Source organism: Scomber japonicus, chromosome 9 (assembly GCF_027409825.1).
Source record: "Scomber japonicus isolate fScoJap1 chromosome 9, fScoJap1.pri, whole genome shotgun sequence".
Classification (NCBI taxonomy): Eukaryota; Metazoa; Chordata; class Actinopteri; order Scombriformes; family Scombridae; genus Scomber; species Scomber japonicus.
Window position 1 is genome coordinate 25,958,623 of NC_070586.1, and position 16,601 is coordinate 25,975,223.

The window sequence follows — 16,601 nt, forward strand, 5'->3', positions numbered from 1 at the left end:
AGACCCTTTTGATTTTTTATTTGATGACAAACCTCACAGGAAAAAAAACTTACACTAGGTCCAACTCAATTTAATTATTACATCATTGGGCACTGAGCCTAAATGTCCCTCAAGCACAAAAAAAATACACACTGATACACTGACGCAAACGCACTCAATAGGTTTTGTGATGAGCCACTGACATGTGAAAGCCACAGCGAGGTGAGAAACGTCTTAAATCTAATCTCTCACTCTGAGTCATAAGTTATGAACTGGTTCAAGTTGTGTCATTGTGTGTCTTATAAAAGGACACGTGGTCGAGCTAACATGCGCAATGATTTAAATAAACAAAACAGGCTTTCATGTGAAAAATTCTCCATATTGAGCTCTACTCAGCCATAACGGGGTGCATCCTTCCACACCGATGTTTCAGGACAGCAGTAGTCATGTCTGCAGATGGCAAGCCAGTGGGCAAAGTATCCAAAAGCTGCTTAAATTGAGTTAGTCTGAAGCTCTTTAGTCACCTTTGAAAGAAAATTGAATTTGTCACATTGTCTAATATGATGTTTTTCACCTGCAGGTTTCATGTCAGTAACAAAAAAGGGGGGGCTAGGATGGGTTTCATCAGGGAATAGGGACAAGCATGATCCAATTTTTCATGTCTGACTAGTCAGAGAAAGGAATAAAGTCAAACGACTGATCATGTCCTGTTCTGTGAATGATGTACATTGTCTGTGCACCCAGTTCTCTTGTGCTATTTCTCTTTACCATAAACAAAAATTTATTGAAATGCACTGAAATATGTTGTAGCATTAATAATCAAGGTATTTGTTTCTGCGGACTCTTGGGAATTAAGTTGCTCTTGGCATTACTTGAAATGTAAAGGCTGAGAATCAGTACAAAGTAAATCCCCTAAATGTAGAATTAAAAAGATTTAGATTTAGATAGATTTAGAATTTAGTTTAACCTTGAGTAAAATAAAGCACACTTAACTGTGGAATCATACGGACTTCAACATAAAACACTTAATGAATCCAGTAGACGGCTAATGGATATTCCATAATCTAATGAGGATGCTATTTCAAACACCCACACACACACACACACACACGCACCCACACACACTGAATGAAATGAAAGGATGAAGCTATTCAGTAGCTAGAAGAGTGAACACACTAACTTGAAACACTCAGACATTGCCACTATGCATATTCAGAGAAAAATAAACAAAAATGACAGAGAAAAATATATATTTTGACCTTATTAATTAAACAGACAAAGACAATAAGAGCAAATTGTTAAGATAATAATGTTGTTAGTCCAGGAGTTAATCCATGTTGAAGTCATAGTCTTAGAAAAGAAATAGCAGCCAGATCTTAAGATGCTAATTTGTCTTGGCACATTTCTTGTGACCAGTTTTTCACAGCAAAGTGAGCTGCAGTGAAAATTGGCAGTCAGTTATAACTCTAAATCAGTCCTAGACTGGAGCAGCTCAGGTCCACTTTCTTCTGCAACCACCATATTCACTGAATGCTGTGCAGGCATTAGTGAAACCATGCAGTGGGGTTTAAATAAAACCCCACCTCTTTATAATGGTATCAACAAGTTTATTCCTCTTTATCTCTCTCTCTCACTCACACTGTCTCTGTGGATCAATACAGTGACTTCCCAGGAAATCATATAAAATTGTTCCCTTGAGTTCAAATGGCTGATGACAAAAATAATTCAGTGTCCTGAAACATTAAAGCATAAAACACGCCACTGTCCTGGTTCTGTTATTTATGTTTACAACTTCAGGAAGTGACAGTAACTGTTACATCAATATACTATTTTGCCATAAATCTATCTCAATAAATTGATTGAACAGCTTTGTGGCAAAATAAAAACAAAATAGCCATTCTGACAAAAAAGAATCTAGGCAGAAATAGTATATGACATAAGGCATCATGCCACATTATATCTGATGCAATCATTCAGCCACAGATACGCACACTTTATGCCAGAAACAGTACAGGACTGTCAGGACATTTTGTGTCTGGCAACTAAATACACTAATGTGAAACCCAAATTAGGTATCAGTGTGACAATAAATAAATCAGCTCATTTAAGTCTTGAATTGAGATGAGAGGCACGCATGACCACTTAATATGCGGAACATCCAACATACAGCCGAGCTCCTATATTGATCCTAATGGCCTACAGAAACACTTAGGACTCAGTGGCTATTGGGACAGCTTCATCTATGCTGCAGGGAAGCTCATTTGCAAATATTCAATATGCACTCACCACTAAGGAAGTGGGGTCTACATTGAGTTGCAAATGATTGATTGATTAGCATGTGGAGTAGAGAAAACGTCCCACAGCCTTTGGTCACTACGTGTTGTTTTGTCCACAGAGGAAGGCCACAACCCACCTGTGCCATGTCACTGTTGTCTGTCTGCCTGGGATTTGTCCTTGCTTTCATCTTGTGCAACCAACCCACTTTAAAAACGCTGTTATAGCTCAGCTGCTAGGTTGTTCATTTTCAAGAGCGCTGGGGTTGCAGGTCAGAGAAGGATACAATAAGTAGCAGATACAAAGGCTTTGTTTGGGGCTCTTAAACAAGACAATTACGCTGTCGCTCATCATGGCCTTTCTCTCAAATAACACAAACACTTATCTGTTATCCTGATATTCAACAAATATCACATAGGAGGTTAGTCATTGTTGGACGTCATCTGTAATTTGACCAGCCTCCCTACTCATACACACACATACACACATCATCTACCTACACTGAGCCACCGCTTTGTCCTGACTCGATCCAGTGATAATTGTTCTATGTGGGAGGGCGGCATTAAGAGTTAGAAAGCTAATTCCCGAGCTCCATCTATTGATTTAAAGGCTGCCTGACCCATCTGTTACCAGCTCTGTCATTACTCTGACTGACGATCATGTTTGCCACCGCTTCTGGCCTTTGTAAATATGCAGTATTTACCAGTATGCTTTATCACTGTAATAAGTAAGAGGAGGAGGAGGAGGAGGGGGAGGGGGACAGTGTTGTGACAGTGATCAGTCTCGTTTTTGCTCTGAGTGGAAATCAGGAAGGTGGGCTCATGAGTCATTTAGCAGTTTCCACTGTCATGCGTAAGCTTGTTTGCAACACCAGGTGCTCAGTGAGGGTAAGTCTGTGCATGCATGTGTATATGTTAGCTGCAGATGCTTAAAAGGAAACTGGACCCTATTTTCCCATCTTTTCTTGTCTAAGCAACTAATGGGGACAACAATTTTTGAAATTGGTCCAGTATTGAGCGAGAGCGCTGCAGCCGGCAGCCACGAAATGTGCTGCAATGTAATACCCTGTCCATGTACGTCTACTAAAAGTTCTTGTTTATGCCACTGACAGGATCAGATTATTATAAGTGCCTGTCAACATTATGGAAAGGCCCCAACAGAGAAATAAAACATTTTTCTTTCTACCATTTGCTTGATGTGCTCAGTTTATTATTATGCCTCACCGATTCTCGCTCAAGGAAAAGTCTCATTTTGAAATCTCGGAAGAGTTAACTTTACATAAAACTAAGCTGTAAACTCCTCCCGGCACTCCTCTCTCCAGCTCTGTCATGGCTGAATATTCAGCTGAGAACAAGAGATGAGTGCCGGGAGGAGTTGGAGTGCAGAAAGTGTTTTTCTTTTTTTCTTCATAGGGTCCTTTCCATAATGTTGCCAGACACTTATATTAATAATGTGAGCCTGTCAGTGGCAAAAAACAAACACTTTCAGTGAACGTACATTGACAGGGTGCTATTGCCCCAAAGGATTACACTGCAGAATATTTCATGGCCACCGGCTGCAGCGCTCTCTCTCAATACTCGACCAATTTCAAAAATTGTTGTCCTCGTTAGTCACCCCATTAGTCACAAAAAGATGGGAAAATAGGGTCCCAGTTGAAATATACTCAAGTTTCCCTTTACCAGATTGTATGTGTATGAGAATGTGTAATGGGGCCTGCTGAGACTGGAAAGAGCAAAGCTGGCATGTAACACAATGTCGTTCTTCTGACAGACTGAGATATATTTTGGATTTGACCTCAGAGAGCTTTTATGTTGTTATCAGAGAGACTAAGACTAGGATCAGAGGAGAGATGTGAGATAGATCAGGGACACAGTGCAGGTAAGGTTATCCATCAAGGACGTACTGGGGGGTGATGGGAGGAAGGAAAAGAAGACTCACTGAGAGCAAGGACCGGCAGAAACACAGTTTGTGACCTTGCTGGAGGAACACTTCAGACAACATGCTGCAAGACTGACAGAAGGAGACGAGCTGAACCAAAATAGAGTAAGACATTAGGTTTGATGAAGTAAAAGTTAATCTGGCTTACATGGAGAAAAAAATTAACCATAAAAATTAATTGGCCATATTTTTTTTAAATGTATCCATTCCAGCCTCTACACAGTGACAGTTTGCAGCTTTTCTATGTTTCACGTTATTTTAAACTAAATGTCTTTTTTTCTACTTTTGTTCAAAATAAGCATTTGGAAGACAAACATTTTAACTGATTATTTTTTATTATCATTAGTAACAGTCATAGTTGAATTTGATAGCTTTTGCAATATAATAAGCATGCTCTTTAGGGGTGTTCAGTGTATGTTTGTGTGTTGTCAGAATTTTTTAAGATAATAATTTCCCACAAACATCCAGAGGTGACTGAGGTGACATCCAGACTTCTATGACAGTGATTCATGTCCATTAATCTATTCATGTATTAAAAGTCCATGAATAGAAAAGTGAGCTGCTGAGTATGTTTTAATGCCTCCGAAAACCTTAAAGATTATTCCAGTAAGTTCAACGCAGTGAGGGATACTTATTTTAAATTTTGGGAGAAAACATGGACCTTGTATCAGATTCTCTGAGTTGAGGTATCAGAATCTGTATCAAGGGAGAAGAAGTCAGATGAAGTATTCAGGTCACTATTTCAATGCACAGCTAAAAGGTAGATAATGCTCACATTTATGAATACAGAGTACAGACACTTAAGGCTTTTGATGCACCTAAGCTGCATGTTTCTGGATGCTGGCAGCTGTTGTGAAAAAAGTGAAGTAAGAGAACTGGACATCAGCTTCAGTCTGTCAGGAAACACTGCAAAAAACTGAGCTACCATGCTACATCCTTCAGCTTAAATTAAATCTACATTTACTGCTGATCCTTGCACTCGTCTACAGGTAAAACCACTCGATTCCTCTATCACACATACTTCACAGGTTCCCATGGCAGAAAAAGGGCACACTCCTCAGTGTGGGAAGCAGACACCCGCCACTAACAGACACTTAATCACTGAGTGTGAGCAAAAATCCATCAGCATCCCCAAATGGTGCCAGTCACACTTCATATCTCCAATGTGTTTTTTCCAAAAGTTCCTGTTGCCCAGACTGCTGCGAGGTCAGCATCAATCATGTGCTTGTCAGTGTCTGTTACAACTGACAATGGCAATGAATCCCTAATTTAAGCTGCCATCAGGACACTCCAGAACGAGGCCACAGGCTGTTTCAGTGGCCATGATGCGAATCTAGCAACACAAATCAGATCTCAGTCACAAAAAAGACACTTTTTTCCTGCAGCATATAAACACTGCTCATTTCACAATCATTGCCATATCAAAGTGGACAGTCTCTAAAGCCACCCAAAATGTATCTGATATGCTAAATGTATGGAGCTGCTGTATATTTCATTAAAAGTAAAAGTATTATGGTATTGCAGAGGTAAATCAGCAACGGTTATTTTCTGTGAAAGAGTTAGAGGCAGGGTGTATGTGCAGAGATTCAACTAAAGAGCAGGAATGTGATGTGAGAATGCAGCAGATCAAGGACAAATTTTGGGAGCAGAGTGTGATGAGGAAGAATGAGGTGACGAGCAAGCTGGGGTTGTGGAAAATAACAAGAGACACTGATGTGTGTTTTGACTTCTGTAGCTCTGCCTATCTTTGTATATAATGTTCATTTGGGTGTGTGAGAGTCAGTCTCTTTTCTTCTGTGCAGAATAAATGACTCCTTTTCCATAAGTCACAAGGCTGTGAACTGTCTTCTGTGGCATGAGCTAGACAGTATAGATATAGTTTCTACAACATCAGCCAAAATCTAAGAGTAGAGTCCAAAAGTGTCTGCCTTGCTTCTTCCAACAATGTGTCAATGTTATGAATAATTAATTAATTGAAGGTTTAGAGATTTAACACAAATCCTGATTCTGCCATTACAGAATATTTACCAATATTTATTATAATTGGTTTACTAACTACAAGCCTTCAATCAGTGGTTTACATGGATTAGACTCTTGTCCTGCCCATGTACATAAAAAAACAGGTGTATTCTCTTCAGGCGCTGCCATACACTTTATCTATGAGCCAGTTACATGAATGGGAATACCCTCCATGCATCTTTTACATCTGATATATTTAGCATTAGATTGTGGGTGTATAGCCTCTGTGACACAAAAACCTACTTCTCTGGTTCATAAGTGTTGAATATTTTAAAGCACTCCATATGAGCTGAGCATAAGGGAGGATGGAGGGAGGAGGGGGGAGACCTGAATTGGTACTGTAAACAGAGAGTTGATTGAATCTCTTCTTAAAAGAAAAAAAAAGTGCTGCCTGTTTTGTTTGTCTTTCATATGAAGGTTACATACCCTATACTAAAGCCAGTGGAGGGAGAAGTAGTATTGATATCCTTTAGTTAAGTGAACGCAGTATTACGACACTGTGAAAATACTCAATTACAAGACCTACATTGAAAATATTACTTCAGTAAAAGTAAAGCAAGCTACTACTATGCAGAAAATGAGTGTGATACTATTATATTTTATAGTATTGGCCTTTTATTAAAGCTATTGTGTAAGAAGTATTTTACTATAGTTACTATAGTTAAGATGGGGCTAATCTTAACTATTAAGCATACTGTTCAGTTCAATGTAACAATGATTCATATTACATAAGATCATCCTGTTTTGTTTGTAAAACATGAATCTAGAAAGTAACTACTCTAGCTGTGAAACAAATGAAGTGAGGTAAAAAAGTTCTGTAAAATGTGTATGATGGAGTATAAAGTATGTTAAGTACAAAGCAGCATAAAATGGAAATACTCCAGTGAAGTACAAGTGCCCCAAATTTCTACTTGGATCAATACTGTCTACTTGGGTTACATTGCACCACTGACTAAAACTAATGTGAACACATGGGGGAAAGCACTATAACAGCTCTGACACAAAGACGTTATTTAATTCACGTCTGTGGTCAAGCATGGAGACAAAGTAGTATACATTGAAATTGATTGAAGCTTAGAAGAAACTCACTTGAGTCCACTTCAGCAGCCCATTAGTCTGGATGCAGCCCTGCCAGGTTAATACAGCCACAAATCAACACCATGGACAGCGACATTTCCGTCCAGTGAAACATGGGAAAGCAGGCAGCTTAAAATGAGAGGAGCGTATAAATCATTGCACAGCTACATGTTACTAGTAAGACTAATGCCAAAGAGTTAACTACTCACCAATAATTAAAGTCAGCGTTGCGCTAACCGGACATACGGTGTGTGAAACATGGGTCGTCGATGAAAGTAGCCGTTCCCCCCGGCCAGTAAGATACAGAAGTAATGGTAAGGTGTTTAAATATATATACCCTAATATCCAACTGTTGACTTAATCTACTCCTTCTGCCTTTGTATAGCAGCTATGTGGTTATATCTGGCCCTGTATGTTGGCCCCAAACAGTTCAAATGGGTGTTAGCAACAGTTGCAGAAGTTCATGAGATGCTAACAGTTCACCTGTCATTTTCCCTCGCTTTTTTGGACCCGGAGAATTGCCCAGGTGCAGCTGTTTCTGGCTGTCCTACTGGTGGTGGGTTTTTTTCTTTTCTTAAATTCCGCTTGTTTTGTTTTTGTTTGTTTTGTTTTTTATTTCCCGTAATCTGGGGGGGTCTAACTGTCACAAATATGATAGCGTGGACAAAAACTACTGCGCCACCTGACGCACAGCTACGTTTATAGTACGTCACTACGTCACATTTGATTTCTACGTGATTTTGTTTGTTTGTTTGTTTTGGGGGTAAGGGAGGGACGATTTTAGGTCTTTCTACCCTAATAACTTCAGAGTTAAAATGTAGGCTAGTCCTTCAGTGTACAGTACACAACTAGCAAATTGAGTGATCAGAGTAAAACTGGGCATGATAATGGCTTGATTGCTCTACAGGCTGATAAAGTAACATGTTTTGTTAAAAAGGCCAAACACATCTTGCAATAGTCTACAGTCATATATTAGTTACTGTGGTTTTCAATAATAACATAGCCTACCGTTTATTGTGATTTTCTGGTGTGTTGTAGGCCTACTGTGATCTCTACAGTATCATGTTAATTACTGTGTTTTTAGACTTAATACACAATGAGATAGGTCCTACTGTGTAAATATATTAATAAATTATGGACTATGGATTTCACAGCCATATTTAGTGGAAGGAAAACAATCAGAGGGAATCCCCATGGGGAGGAGAATCCTGAATGACACCAAACAAGGTAGAATGAGTGGCAAGAGATGAGTACAGGTCTAGATGGCTCACCGGACAAAAAACGAAACCACAGTCTAGATTTGATAAAGGTTACTCACAAGGGATTTATGGTAAATTGCGTCCCACTCTGTTAACACAATGCCCCACGTCGGTGATATAGATAAACACATGTATTACCTCACTGGCATTTAGGACTACAATTATTTTTTGTTATGAGCTGGTCAGTCTGGCCTATAAAATAAAGCTGTCTCCACTCAATGCTATTTTATAGCGATTTTTTACAGGACACAAGGTTTCAAGAAAAGTTCAGTCACATAATGATTGAAGGGAAACTCTGCTGAAGACTGAGGGTTAGAGGGTTAACCACAGCAGAGAATGACTACTACAGAGCAGCTGTATGGGGTGAATGAAATCAAGAAGGTTTAGCTCAATGAATATGAAATATGCATTTAACAAAGAGTGTATGAGACGAGTGTGTGAAAAGCGTATTGAAATATAATAAAAACTCATTTAAATATGAAATGGAAAAAGAGACCAAAAGAGGAAAAGCAAAATAAAAAAGATTCAAACATAGATATTGTTACAACCCCACCTTTTGCCTGCAATGGCTCAATTGGCCACTTCCTGCAGGAGCTGGCAGACAGGGTGGGTCACTGAGGTATTGTGATGACACCTGGCTAGGCCTCTATGAATATCAGTCTTATTGTCTCGCTCTCTCTCCTTGGCTTCACATCTCTCCACGTTTTGGGTTTGTTTTGGTGTTATTGTCTTTTTCTGTAGAGCATACATTTTTCTCACACATCCATATACTCCATTTGGTGTACTGGTGCAGTTACTCTCCACACCTCATGCCTATGTTGTTTGGTTTCCAATAAATCATTTAATTGGATATAATGTGGACTTCGTATATTGATTCATAATGTAAGCACTGTGTATTTAAAAAAAAACATAGGCTACCTATGGCTAACAAAACTCCTGCTATTTTACTGAGATGCATCCAGGTAAAGCCAATACCCCTTATTCATTTCACAGTGTTACAGCTTTTGATGTGTGAAAAAGGGTTAGTACAAAAGAAGCTGCAACTCAATATCAAGACTGACTAACCATTCTCTGTTTGAGCAGGTGCTTTCCCCTGTTGCATGTTTTTAATGTGGCCTTCACATGCACACAAAAACATGCACATGCACTGATACACATTAACATATTCAAATCCAACTGCATTGCATTGTGAGCAGCTAGATAAAATTTGTTTATTATTTCCTCCATGAATCAATAATGAAGTGACTCCCAGAACCTGGTGTTAATATCCTCTGTCATTTACCTTCCAAATATTTATTCTTTATTCATTTATGAAATTGTGGCTTGGAGCTCTATGCTCTCATTTCAGTAATGAGGAGTGATATACACTCACCTGATGCTGGATTGGTGGTTGACTATAATATTTCATTGTGGTAGGGAAGTGTTTAGGCAGCACATACCTTGAGTGCATTGTTAACATGCACATGTACTCTGTATATAGCCACAGAAATGCACATTCACCAATAGACATTTTTAGGTCGATTATCTGCCTGCGTGTTGTAATTTTGAACATTTTATCGACTTCCCTCCCACATATTTGAACCCTCCCACAAACACACACACACACACACACACACACACACACACACACACACACACACACACACACACACACACAGCACAGCACAGGAATTAATCTCCTTTCATTTTAATTGTCTCTTATCTCAATTGACATCATCTATTATTTAATTTGAACTAACCTCATCTCTCCATCACCTTTATTTCTTCTCATAGCCCATCACCTTATCTCCTGTTTCCCATTTTATTCCTCTGAACTCATTATATAATTCAGAAAGATACTACTGATCTGTGATTGTACTTGCATATAATCAAGCTAACAACAACTCTCTTATCACATTCCCACAGCCTGAGAGGATGAAGCTTTGTTATTGTAAATTAGTGGTTGCCACTGCTCTCTTCTTTTCAGGCATGCGATAAATCCAAGAAATGAGCAACACTTGTATAAACATGGCAACCACAGAAGGTATTTAATGGCTCACGCTGAATGCTAAAAGTTTATTTGGCAAAGTGAGATATCAGTGTATTTATGTAGCTAAATGAACTGGTGAAATTCTGTGATGAAGCTGCAAGATATATTTCAATGAAGTCGTTAATACTTGTTCTCCTTTACCTCTTCAGCTGATTGCAGTGCACTTCTCCCAGAGATCTAATGGATAAGAGATCTTTGGCACTGAGCCCACTGGTGAGAAGCATACTTGTATGCTAAATCACAGCTAGACATCATTCTGGATGATGCTCAGAGCAGTTTAAGACCACTTCAAGAGTGGTGAGGAAAAAAAACCTTTACAATAACTTCAATATTATTTAATAATTGACAGTACTATCAACTATTAGGACAGTCTGTCTGAAATGGCATAACACACTCTGAGATTAGTGGATGGGATTATCACCGGGGGACCAGTTGTGGGTCTAGACATGATCATGAAGTGAAAGCATTACCAATCATACAGCCTTTTCTATATAACTGAACCAGGATTTTCTCCTAACTCATGTCATTACCTTTCGTGTTGTAGCTTTTTACTAGGCCATACTGACTCAGCACGTTGGGTGGTGAGGGAATATAGATGCCATCAATCTCCAATACTGCTGGTTGTGTTCCTGTTATCCTGTTGCCAACTGGCCACTTTTCATGAAAAGGAAAGACATGATGGACCCTTGAGCATATGTGCCTGTTGCAGCGTCTGACCACAGGCAAGGGCACTGTGACAGATGGACTGTGACGCTAAGGGGACAATCCCTTAACTGGAAGAAAAGGATGTGAGCAGGCAAAATGAGGCTGTTAATGAGAGCATGTAGTCTGTGTTAAAATCGTACCAGACACACAGACATTAATTTAAAATAACCTTACAGAGTCATGCTATATGGCATGGGATGACTGTGATGGTAATATGGTGGAATGATATCAAACCAAGCAGCTTGTGATGTAATCTTGGCACTGGTGATGGTCACATAGGCATACACCGTAACTGGTTGTAGTCACCTGGCCCATTCAGCCATACAAGCGACAGGACAGAGTAAAGAACGCAGTGCATTGGCAAATCAATGTGTGTCACATGATATGAGAAGCGAGCACGTTGTACCAGCAGCATCACGAAACTTGTCTGTTTTATTCAATTTTTCAGAGCAATGTAGCCCAGCCCAGCCCACCTCCTAATGGATTTTAATTGTTGCAATAGCTTTGTTTGGTGGTAACAAATAATCTATCAGATGAGTGTTTTACCATATGCGTCTCTACTCACAGAATCACTTGCGTTTTTACGCAGCTGCTCCTCCTCTCCCATCACCGCGGCCGGGTCCACCACCAGTTTTTCGAAGCACGCAGAGCCGAGAGAGGAGCTCTTTTGCTGGTACATTATCAGCTGGGAAACGGGGAGTTTGGGGCTCCCGTGCGCAGTCAGCTCGGGCTTGCTCCCCGTGGCCCCAGAAGCTGCGCCAAGGGTCTGCCCGTCGCTGCTGGTGCCGGGAACCGAGTCACTTCCAAGTGACTTGTCTGCATCAAAAGGTGCCGGGGGAGAGCAACACAGATTCGGCTGAGACGACGAAAACACCCGGTCCAGCTGTTTCTTTTTCCTCTTAAACATCCATAACCCCGATTCCTTTTTGCTGCCCTCCGCACCACCGGTACCACGACGCTCCGATCCCAATTTAGGACTAAGCCATGGCTTGGTTTTCTCCTGGAAATTCTTCCACATTCTCCGCTGGTAGGACAGAGACTCTTGTCCCTTAGCGGCGCCTTCATCCTTAGGTGATTTTTGCTCCATGGTGCCGGTGCAGCAGCCAGCCAGCCTGAGCACACTCCGTATAGTGAAAGGATGTCACAGTTGTGCTGCTGCAGCACGGGAGCACTTCCACTGATGATCACTTTAGGGCGCCAAGAAGGAGACGCACACTGTGATGATGAAGTCTCCCAACGAACCTTGTAGAAGGTTGCCTGTGCAGGCAGTACTGTAAATTGATGTCACACACTGTGCTGCACGCTTTTTAAATGACAAGTTATAGCTTCATCTATTGGAAAACCAATGGTAAAGTTGGAGCTCAGTGTTCACTTAAGCTGGGATACATAAAAATGTTTGCTAGACGGTTGCTGAATGTCTGTGCGTCTCTGCTCTGTCCACTGTGCTTAACCAGGGTTTGGTCAAACTTCCCCATATGTTCAAATGAAAGAAGAACGAAGCACCGCGCCTCCCTCTGGCCAACCATGTAATTTGACTGGATAATCTCTATGCAAGTGATTGCATAATGCAACCCCACAACGCCTCATGGAGAGGTTTATGGTACAATTGTGGAACCCCTGCCACCCCCTTTTGAATTTATCCCTTTACAGTGTGATATATGTGTGCATGGTGAGCAACAGCCTCCAGACTCACTTTTCTAGAGCAGTGACCTTGGTCAATCTAAAGATGACTGGCAATAAATATAACATTTTACATTTTTTTTAGAGATTTTGAATTTGTTCTGTTTTGTGTAATGTGGATGATCCTGCTCTGTAGGCATATTTGGATGAGTTGTTCCTGTCAAATAGGTCTAGCTTCAGTGAATGTTATCACCCACATGCAGCAGCATACAGGCCTTTTCTCTTTTTGGAAGCTGTGCTGCTGCGATTTGTATAATCACTCATTACATCTTCCCTTCTGGCCCTTGCTTCAGTACTGGCCTGTTCCGTCCCCCCTGGTTAACACTGTACCCACACTTATATAAACAAACACACAGAGACCATTATTAAAATGAATACCTCCCTCCATTTAACTCTCAGTTACACACAAACATGTACAAACACATGGTCTTAACCTGACCTTTACACTGCAGACAATGTCAGTGAAATTTCACTTTGAGCAGGTAAAATATAAAAAGGGATGTTATAACCTTATTCATTTAAGCCGACTACACAGGGGAAATGTTAATCTAAGGCATCGTAGTAGGCCTTATATCTTGCCTGCATGGGCATTTATTATTATTTAACACATTAATCTGACCTCTGCATCACGTGTAGAAGTGATGATGAAGGTGTGAGTAGCCTTCTGTTGGGGGCTCTTAGTTTTGACCTGTAATAATGAGAAAATGATAATCAGCCTTTAGTAGCTGAGAGTTGTTGATATAAACATTGACTTACAGTTTTGTATATAGAAGAGGACATAATACAACAACTGTAACATTGTTAGTGACGTGTAGACAAAGCAATAAGTAATCTTTATCAATCCATCTATATTAAAAACTGATGAGTAGTCAGTGAGGAGTCTGAATTTTGTGTAGCTTGGGATCACTTGATCTCATCCGTCTGACAAAATAAATCACTTAAATTACAACTGAGAGGGCACTGGCAGCAACACAGTGAACTGCCCTGAATCCATTCTTCATTTAAGTAGATGGAGATTCAAGCATGTGAGCCAAACCATCCCTCTCAGCTGCCATTGGCTTTTCTATTGGGCCAGCATAGATAACTGATGAGTCTGCACTGTGCAGACCTTTCCTATTAAAGATCCTGCTCCTGGTGATAACCCACAGTGTGTGCGGTTGAGAACACACACACACCTGCAATCAGATACATACAAACTCAATAATGTGGGGTCCACTGCAATTTCACATAATTCAGTGTGACTACTTGAACAACTTGACTCACACTGCATGATGTAGGCTGAGCCTTGGTTAAATGAAACGCGATAAGGCCATTTTCACTCCAGGGGATGGATCATGCCCTCCATAATTCATTCAGTTAGAGGAAATCTGAATGTAAAATGAATAGCCATGTACAACACAATGAAGAATACTTTTGTGTTGTGTTCAGTGGGACAGCAGAGAGAGAGGATGCAAGCTGACACATTTAATGGGTTGGTTAACATCCCCTTACTCTCGTTGCCCAGTTCAAGTCATTACATATTCTGTTTTCTAGCCACAGCCTGCATACACCAAACAAAACAGACCAACCTGATACAACCTCAGTTCATCTTAGTGCTGGTCCAGGGCACAGATACACTGAAAAAACTAAGCTTTAGTGCTTTACTCAAACAGCTTGAGAACAGATTTTGACAGGCAAATGCTTACTGAATGGCTGATAGTATGTGTTGGTAATCTGTACAGTAATTAGTCACATTTAGCTGCATTTAAAGCTGTTATATGCTAATATTGTCTTACAAGAGGAAGCAGATGAATGCAGTAGACCCTTAATGAAATACCAGTAATAATCTGTCATGATTAGGTTTACTCCAGTGTAATGGGGTGCCAATTATAATGTTTCATGACACCAAATAAAGTGTTAGAATAAAGTGAAAAAAAAACATATTATGAAATGATACACTCTGTTGAAGGCTCTGTGCCACAACACACAAGCTGTGTTATCTTTTCATATTTTTGGAACATGCTTCCTGGGTTTTTGGTTTAGCACTCCATTGCTGAAGTGCAACCTTCTCCAATTATAAAATGGTAGTTGTCATCCATCCAGATCATAGATTATGTAGAAGGCTGAAGTGAAAAGCAGCAGGGATCTTACCTTGGACAAATAAGTGCACTTGCTGTTTAACTTATCATGTTCAAATATCTTTTGAGAACTATTACTATGCTGTTTTGTGGACTGATCAGTTGGTTACCCACATTTCTTGAACTTCAAGCTAAACTAATGTTCACAATCCAATGTTGGCTGATATTCTGCAGAGTTGAGCTGCTTCAACACTACACATCATTCTCACATTACTGTGTTGATAAATACACACTGGCCGGAAGACACACCCCCTCTCAAGGAGACCACAGTTACCCAGTGACAGCCCAAACATATGAACTCCAGAGGAAGAAAAGCAAAGGTCTGTGAGTATTCTGAAACTGAAAAAAAAACAATTATTACTGCTTATTATATTGGTGTTAATAAAAATTGAACATATTTATTGTAATGCCTGTAGATAGTCTATGAAATATTTGTTTTATTGATTTTAACATAAGAATGTGACCGAGCGGTAAGGCTGCCATCAGACACACACTGAATAATAACTACATTATGTCTCACCTATATATAATAGAGGAGAGTGGGATAAATTGAGCCATTTTTTACTTATGCTATCCTCTAAGCAAGGAACAGTGATCCAGAAGTAAAACATCTGCTGTAATTTCAGGATGTCTCCTATCAATGGAAATGGAAATATGACTTCTCAAAAAAGTGGTCTTATGGCTCACCTTGCCCCAGTTTTGGGGTAAGTTGATCCAAATTAGTGGCCACCTGAAAATGTTTAAAAAGGTATCTTTAAACAATATATATCAACCCAAATACAAGTTTATTATTCCGAATATTTTAATACAAATGGTGACAATTTTCATACGTCATCTTTTCAGTATTTCAATGATTCAACATTCCACCCATCAAACAGAGACAGTAAATAACTGTAGCCTACAATAAAAAGGGGGTTGAGACAAAGGTAATGTTTAAAGTTGTTGAACCAATCTTGACCGAAAATGATAGTACTCAATCTTTCAAGATAGGCCCTACTGTATTTACCTGCCTTTACCTTTAAAGATCACTTTGCCTTAGTTGACATACTGAATCATCTGATCTTATGCACACCCTACCTACAAAACCATTCTGTTTCCAGTTGTTGGGGACAGAGATTGCAGTTCACAGTATTTCTTTGGAGTAAAAGCACTCTTAAACTACAAGTCACATTCACCCGTTCACACACCGTTGCACAGCCATTGGGGGCAATTTGGGATCAAATATCTTGCCTAAGGATAGATCAACAAGTGGACTGGAGAAGCCGAGAATCAAACCACTGATCTCCCAATTGATGGTCAACCGCTCTACCTCCTGAGGCAACAGCCAATACTTTTATAATAATCAGGCCCACACAGAATCTGCTCCCTCAGATTTCCGTAGACTTTTCACCAATAAACATACTACTTGAAACTCAAAATGTTAAGGTATGAATGGTGTTTATGAATGGTGGAATGAAAATGACCTTTTCTCACGTTTATATTAATTGCTTATTTATCTCTTATTATATGCCAAATATGCCATAA

General features: G+C 39.9%; 1 protein-coding gene across 2 annotated transcripts in view; it reads right to left on the bottom strand.

Moving 5' to 3' along the window:
- The window catches only part of mctp1a (multiple C2 domains, transmembrane 1a), a 134,714-nt gene extending 122,347 nt beyond the window's left edge, over positions 1-12,367 (bottom strand). For both annotated transcript variants that reach the window (XM_053324820.1, XM_053324821.1), the window contains exon 1: positions 11,846-12,367. In XM_053324820.1, coding sequence (XP_053180795.1) covers positions 11,846-12,367 — 522 coding nt within the window. The remainder of the gene's footprint in view (positions 1-11,845) is intronic.
- Positions 12,368-16,601: the final 4,234 nt, after the last annotated feature.